The following is a 7,882-nucleotide window of genomic DNA, read 5'->3' as shown; positions in this document are numbered from 1 at the left end:
CGTGTTCTAAAATATAAATTATAAAATAATATTCAGACATGTAATAAGGTATAATTTAAAAAATATATTAATTGTTACTTTACCTGTGGAATAATATTTTTAACATTCCTGTATAAATTGGAGTCTTTAAATACTGCAGCATCATAAGTATTTCCAGGGTGGCGAATACAAATATCTATAAATCTGTACATAAGAAGATTTATTAATTATGACCTGCAGTATCCTGTGATTAATATCCTGTGATTAATATAAATTGTAAATAATACACGCCTGCATTTGTCATCGACAACTGCCTGTAAATTAAAAGAAGGCCAACCCTTACGGTTAACGTAATCCCGATAACCCTCTGACGGTGCTAATATGGGTATATGAGAACCGTCGATGCATCCGATAATTTGCGGTATGTGGGAAATTCTCTCAAAACGTGATGCTATTTCAGAAGCTTCAACTTCATTTGGCATTCGTAGAAAATCTGGCATTATCAATTCATTGATCGCATTTACAACTCGATACAAACATTTTTTTACAGTGGACTTATGGATGCCAAATACGTTTCCAACTACCCGATACTCTGCGCAACTTGCCATTTTATATAATGCAACAGCGACTTGTTTCTGAATTGATAACGGTTTTCTTGATTTCAAGAAAAGAGGCTTTGGCTCCAAATTCGGTTGTAACAACGAACACAGATAATCAAATGTATCCTTTCGCATTCGAAAACTTTCTAGCCAATCTGAATCAGTGTACGTCGTCAGAACAATTTCACTCCAAAAATGATTACTCCTCAGTTTCATCCATATACTTCTTTCAACTCTTATTGCGTTTAAATACGTTTCCAAAATGTTATTCATTGGTAACATGCGTGCATAATGCGTAAGCATTGCCATTTGGAGCCTCTGCAATCGTTTAATTCTGTCCCACATCTGTCTTCTTTTACGCATAATATTCATAAAAAGAAGATTTCTTCTTCTATTATTTTCAAAAATAAATTGGTAATAAAACTGTATAAAATACTCCTCGGGTGTCATTATATAAAATTAATGAACTTGATTCGAACTTAATGAATACAATACTTGTTAATCGTCAAACTGTCAACGATAAAAATATCTAAAGGCGTAACTTCAGACTGAGCTGTCAAATATGGTAAGATTCAGGGCGATTCCAAATACGATCCCGTCAATTTTTAGGTCTCTTTCGGTGTAAACGAATGATGACTAGACCTACTTTGGGTCACAATATAGGTCAGGCCGCGATCAGGTCGCTGGGTGTAAACGTAGCCACTCTAATTTTTAATGATAGAATAATACTTTATTGCGAGCCACGCAATAGCCACGAGTCTCGATACAAATCTAACGGTCGTCGTAGTTCAGTTCTGCCAACCTCGTAACTCTCGACCCCTCTTGCTAGCGCTGGAGAGGGGGCTGACCAATCGGAAGGGAGGCAGATATGCTGCTCCCTACACACTCCCCCCCGAGTGTTAACAAAATAAATAATAAGTAATATTGCACTAAGCGAATGAGCTTACGCGTTTGGCCAGGTGCTATTGTACGAGGTTAACAATACCTTAACTTAAAATATATTATACGCTTGAGCGTAATTTGAGCCGACTTATATCTAATAATATCACTTTTTTCGGTCTTACAATTAAATTACTTTGGTTTAGTTGACGGCGCCAACGTGACAGTCTTACGAGAGTAGGTCTTAAGCGCTGGGTTCGGATTTACATTCCGGTTGAGTATGTTCTCGGAGGTTGTTGGGGGGTCGGCGGGGTCGTCAGGGACAAAATATGCCGGTTTTAATAAATCGACGGACACGCTTTTTGTGTTTCCGTTGATATCAATATTAAATACACGCTCCGAGATGCGCTGCACTACTTTGTGCGGACCGGTATACGGGCGCTCTAACGCCCTTTTAGCCATATTGCGTAAAAACACATGAGTACAATTATATAAATCTTTAAAGTAAAAGGCGCGTTTTTTATGTTTGTGCGCAACGGGAACCGGCCGGACCTGGCGCATATATTCGCGAAACTCTTCAAGAAAATAATTAGGGTTGGGTGTATAATCGTCGGGAAGAAAGAATTCCCCGGGAAGCCGTAAAGTTGTCCCGAACATGAATTCGGCGGGTGACGCATTAGTGTCAGCACGGACGTGCGACCGAAGTCCTAATAGAACGGTAGACGAGGTACGCATCCAGCACGCATCGGCATGGCACATGATTGCGGCTTTAAGTACCCGGTGCCAACGTTTAATCATGCCGTTTGACGCCGGGTGGTAGGCGGTTGTACGAATTCGTTCGCAACCGATTAATGAGAGTAACGCCTCGAATAGGCGGGATTTGAATTGGGCTCCCTGATCCGTAGTTAGTAATCGGGGAGTGCCGTAACGGGAAATCCACGCGTCGTAAAATGCTCTAGCAACGGTTTGCGCGGAGATATCTTTGAGAGGAATTGCCTCGGCCCAACGCGAAAATCTGTCGATCATAGTGAGACAATAAGAGTAACCCTCAGAAGGAGGCAATGGGCCGATAATGTTAATATGCACCTGATCAAATCGCCCGTCGGGAGCAACAAAGTGCTCAGGAGTTAGTTTCACGTGGCGAGAGATTTTCGCTTGCTGACATTCGATACAGTTTTTACACCATTTAGCGATATCGCGGTGCATGTCAGGCCAGACATAACGCTGTCGGATAGTGCGATTCGTAATTTTGCCACTAGGATGGGCTGGGTTGTGAAACATTTGAAATACTTTAACGCGGAGACTATCGGGGACATATAGCCGAATAGCTTCGCCCGAGATTTCGCAATATACCGTAGTGTGATCTGGGCCCCACTGGATTTTCTTCAATTTTAAAGGATGACCGGGAGCGTTAGCGATCAACTTGAGTTGCTCGTCGTTCTTTTGCAGTTCGGCGAGCTCATTAAGATTAAATTCAACCGGCAAACGCAGGGAATCGATCCGCGAAAGCGAATCCGCGACAACATTTTGTGAACCAGCGATATGTTCGATATGCGTTGTGAACTGCGCGATGTATGACAATTGGCGTAGTTGTCGCGGAGACGCCTTGTCAGATCGTTGCATAAACACGTACATGAGTGGTTTATGATCAGTTATAATTTTGAACTCGCGTCCTTCTACGAAATAACGAAAGTATTTAACGGCTTCAAAAATTGCCGTGAGTTTGCGGTCGTAAGCGCTATACCGAGTTTGCGCGGGGGAGAATTTATGCGAAAAAAATGCTAGGGGCTCCCAAGTATCCCGTTTTTTCTGTTCAAGAACTGCCCCCATGGTGAAATCAGAGGCATCCGCGACGATACGGAGTTCCGCGCCAATATGGGGGTGCACCAGCATTGCAGCGTTAGCGAGGCCGTTTTTGGTCTTTTCAAACGCTTCGATTAATTCGTCGGACCATACGATTACACGCTTATCGTTTTTACGCGAATCGATTAGTAATGAGTTTAGTGGTGCTTGTGCTTCTGCCGCGCGAGGAATGTTGCGACGGTAAAAATTTATCATGCCGAGGAAACGGCGGAGGTCGGCGATGGTTTTGGGTTTCGGAAATTTGGTAATCGCCTCAACTTTTTCTGGGATAGGGCTGATTCCTTTACCATTTATTATATACCCGAGAAACTTTAGTTCCTGTACACCGAACACGCATTTTTCAACATTAAGGCGGAGGTGAAACTCTTTAAGCCTCTGGAATACAATGCGTAAATGTTTAGCGTGCTCCTCTGGAGAAGAGGAAGCGATTAGTATATCGTCCATATAAATGAAAACAAAATCTAGATCGCCTAAGGCGCGATTTATATAACGTTGAAAGGATTGACCGGCATTACGAAGGCCAAAGGTCATAAATAAGTATTCGAATAACCCGAAAGGGGTTATGATAGCTGTTTTCTCAATGTCCTCGGGGGCCATTGGAATTTGATTATATGCTTTATGTAAGTCGAGGGATGAAAAAATCGTTTTACCGTGTAGATTGACGGAGCAGTCATGCAGGTGGGGGGTGGGGTATCTATCAGGTCGCGTGATTGCATTTACACCGCGATAATCGCCGCATGGTGCCGTCTTTTTTACGGACTAAATGAATGGGACTAGCCCATGGACTGCTAGAGGGGCGGCAAATGCCTGCTTCGACTAAAGCCCTGATCTCGGCCTTTGCGGCCTTAAGTTTATCAGGAGGAAGGCGCCTAGCGCGCTCGGCGACTGGAGGGCCGGTGGTGATAATATGATGAAACACGTCACAATTGGACGGTGGGGTAAGGGGAAGGGCTTCTGTTATTTGCGGAAACTCTGTGAGTATTTTAGAAAACTCAGAAGAGGGTTTTATCGAGTTGATCGAATGCACGGGAGCCGGTTTTTTAATCGCGATGGTATACAACTTGGTAGTCGAATCTTTGAGACGTCGTCGTTTTAAATCTACCGTTAACCCGTAGTGCGATAGTAGATCGGCGCCGATAATAGGATACGGAACTGCGGCGATACAAAAGTTCCATCGAATTGGTCGTCTTAAACCGAGGTCGAGTTCACGGAGCGACTCCCCGAAAGTGTCGATATGCGTATCGTTTGCTGCAAAGAGCTTTAATTCGGAGGGCTTTCCCTTGACCCGATCGATAGCGGGTACAAGGGAGATATCCGCGCCTGTATCAACGAGGAACATTTGGCCGCTAGCACGATCACGAACGTGGAGACGGTTAGAAATTTGGTGGCCCTCACCGACCGTCTCCAGACGGGGAGGTTGGTTTAGTTTTTTTGACTTTTCCAAGCCTCATATTTTGAGCACCACGTTCGACACGAAGTCGGATTATCAGGGTATTTAGTATGTGCCGGGCAAAGCGCGGGTGTAATCGCCTTGTTTGGCGAGGTTGAGGTCCTACGCCTGCGGGAATTGGATCGCGAACGCGAGTTTCGTGCCTTTCCGAACTTTTCGAATTGTTTTTTTAACGCGGCCATATCGGCGATGAGTTGTTGTAACTCGGTCTTTACGGGAGGGGGTGTATCCCCCTTAGTCACGGCGGACGCGTAAGACTCATTTCCGAGAGCGGTCTCAGCCATTCGGTCGGCGGCCTCGGCTATACGGTTGAGGTCAGTAACTCCCGTGGCTACTAGGATCGCGCGGTGTTCGCGTGGTAATTGGTCTAGAAAAATTGATTTTATTACATTGTCGTCTATGTTCCCGTCATTAAGACCGCGTAATCGACTGAGAATTAACGAAGGTTTCCCCTCGGTCCCAACCTGTCCCCTTAAAAGCTTTCGCAACTTGGTTTCATCCGAAGGCGCGTATGTCGCGATTATTCGGGCTTTAATTTGCTCATAAATGTCCGCTGGGGGAGGGTTTGAAGTGATTATGTCTCTTACGCAGCCTAAAACTTCGACGTCAAGTGCGGCGAGGACGGTGTCAGCTTTAGTGGGCTCTACAGTGATTCGGGCATTTCTCATAGAAATTTCGGCCTGGATAAACCACAATGCTGGGTCGACTTGAGAAAACGGGGGAATATTGGGAACCCTGTAGTTATCTATACGCGGAATTTGAATGTTATTACCAGGCGCGTTCGAGGTAGCTGTCTCGAGGCCCTGATCGTTTAGCTGGGCCCGTAATTGCGCGAACTGGGTTTGTAATTGCGCGAATTGAGCTTCTGCTGCTTCCGCGCGGGTTTCGGCGGCTGTAAGAGCCGCGTCCGACATTGTTTTAAATTTACTGTAGGTAGAATCCAAAGCCCCGGTGACGATGGGACCCAAGGCGCCGGAGACGTTGGCTTCACGCATTTAATGTCTTAACGACGACGGAATCCAAGGCGCCGGTGTCGTTGGCTTCACGCAATTACGGCAAATCAGGCGACGGCGGAGAAAGGCCGGTCGCACGCCAAGAGATGATCGTGGTAAGGCGATGACGGCGGCGGCGGAGAAGGACCGGTTGCACACCAGGGGATGGTCGTGGCAAGGCGGTAACACCGCTGTAGCCACCCGGGCGCCGCCGCCGGTGGGGTCTCACGTATCCGCCTCGTGCCTCGTGTAAAAAGCGCGGCAAAAATGGCCGCCCGAATATTGTTTCGGCGCGGCAAGGCTGGCTGGCCGCAGCGCGGGCAAGTAACAGCCAGGGACGCGGGCACAGGGATGTACCTTGTTGCTGCGGGTAATTCAATCCGCGATTTCTGCGTCCGTTCCTCGGGGAAGGCTGGTCCACACGAGGATTTATCTCTGACTCGGGCTTCCGGTAGCGACTTGTACACGAACCGTTGCGTGTTTTTTAGTCGGGGTCACCAATGTAGGAATTTGTTATCGCGGGAGGATTATGGTACCTCCGCGTATCGGCCTACTACCGATGTAGTGACGAGAGGAATCGAGGAATGATTACACACTCTAATTTTTAATGATAGAATAATACTTTATTGCGAGCCACGCAATAGCCACGAATCTCGATACAAATCTAACGGTCGTCGTAGTTCAGTTCTGCCAACCTCGTAACTCTCGACCCCTCTTGCTAGCGCTGGAGAGGGGGCTGACCAATCGGAAGGGAGGCAGATATGCTGCTCCCTACAGAAATTGTGTATTTGTCGACATCTATGTTAGTTGAAGATGTATTAGTGGTGGTACGGTAGAGCAGTCATAGATGGCGGCAGTGGTACCGTTACCGAATTCATTTTGAGTTATTATGTGTTTCGCGCGCTGCGTCGACCGTGTTGCGCCACGGCAACGGATCACGCCGCGGCGGAGTGATACCGCGCATGCTCGGGCATGCCGGGACGTGCGTGCAGCTCGCCGAGCGGGCACTCTTCGGTCGTCCGTCGTCACGGACAGTCGTGTTCAAGTATAATTGTCTTTCCTTCGAGAAGTTTCGTTACTAAGTTGAGCGTTGATACGCTATTATAATTATCGCGATATTCGAGTACTTTCTCGAGTTCTGATAGTGATCAATACTATCGAGCGAAGCTATTGCGGTACAGCTATGAGAAAAGAGGCCAGGATATATAACAATTCTGGAACCGATCAGAAGGAAGGAAGGACGACGCTCGCCATTGCGACGTAATCATACTAACGAAGGACGAGTCAGCCATCTTGGCTATATGAGAATACCCTCAGGGGTTTGGTCAAGGAGACCATTATTATCCAGTATTGAAGAAGGCATTTGCTTTCAGGTAAAATATATCGTTCTCTGACAACTCATCGATCACTTTGGGTCGCTAGCACGTTGTCTAGCGTATGATGACGGAAAATGGTCCTATCATCCATTCGATCTTTGATTGCAGAGTTCGATAAAGAACGATACGAGGAACATTTCCTCTATCGGCGAGAAATCCCGGGATGTACATGTACACAAAAATCAAACTGAGCTCAGTATAAATTCATTTGATTACTTATTGTGTGGTTGCAACCCGCGTGTAAAATCATTTATTCTTCGCTGTATGAGATCGTAAACTTACGTTATCAAGACACATTACCGAACGAGAAACGCGAATCTGACATTCATGTTAACATTACGTTGCACGTGCGTCGATCGTGAATTATTCTCATGGCGGTAAACATAACTTGCGTTATTACGATGAATATATTGTGGTTCAATCTCGTTGATATCGAACATTAACTGCTGCTTACGATAAAGAGTATTATCTGCGTATGATTAATTATTACTTGAAAGAATGATCGATTCATTCTTTACTGAGTTGGTTATAATTCATTACTTTACTTATTCAACAACTTGTCTTATCGCTGAAGTTATTGTGTCAATTAACATTGAAAGTGCGTTACATGCAATTTATAGAGATACGCACAACAGATTATATTTAACTTAATCCTCTATTTTCTTTAAAACCTAAAATATTATTCTTGTGTTTATGTGTAATATATTCTCAATTATTTTATTTTGTAATATCATCTCCTTATTA

The 7,882-nt window shown here is 45.3% G+C and overlaps 1 protein-coding gene across 1 annotated transcript in view; it reads right to left on the bottom strand.

Annotated features, from left to right (window-relative positions):
• Positions 1 to 5,684, bottom strand: part of LOC139785858 (uncharacterized) — a gene marked incomplete at its 3' end in the record, with an annotated part of 6,123 nt that extends 439 nt beyond the window's left edge. The window contains exons 1-4 of the mRNA XM_071725031.1: positions 5,543 to 5,684; positions 271 to 472; positions 84 to 183; positions 1 to 6 (exon numbers count right to left, since the gene is read on the bottom strand). The exon at positions 1 to 6 is cut by the window's left edge and continues 439 nt beyond it. Of these exons, the coding sequence (XP_071581132.1) occupies positions 1 to 6; positions 84 to 183; positions 271 to 472; positions 5,543 to 5,684 (450 nt within the window). The remainder of the gene's footprint in view (positions 7 to 83; positions 184 to 270; positions 473 to 5,542) is intronic.
• Positions 5,685 to 7,882: the final 2,198 nt, after the last annotated feature.

This window comes from Temnothorax nylanderi, unplaced genomic scaffold (genome assembly GCF_030848795.1).
Source record: "Temnothorax nylanderi isolate EJ_2023f unplaced genomic scaffold, tnyl_v1.0 TNYL_tig0902_pilon, whole genome shotgun sequence".
Classification (NCBI taxonomy): domain Eukaryota; kingdom Metazoa; phylum Arthropoda; class Insecta; order Hymenoptera; family Formicidae; genus Temnothorax; species Temnothorax nylanderi.
The sequence above is the reverse complement of the archived record's forward strand: the minus strand, read 5'-3'. Positions and strand labels throughout refer to the sequence as shown.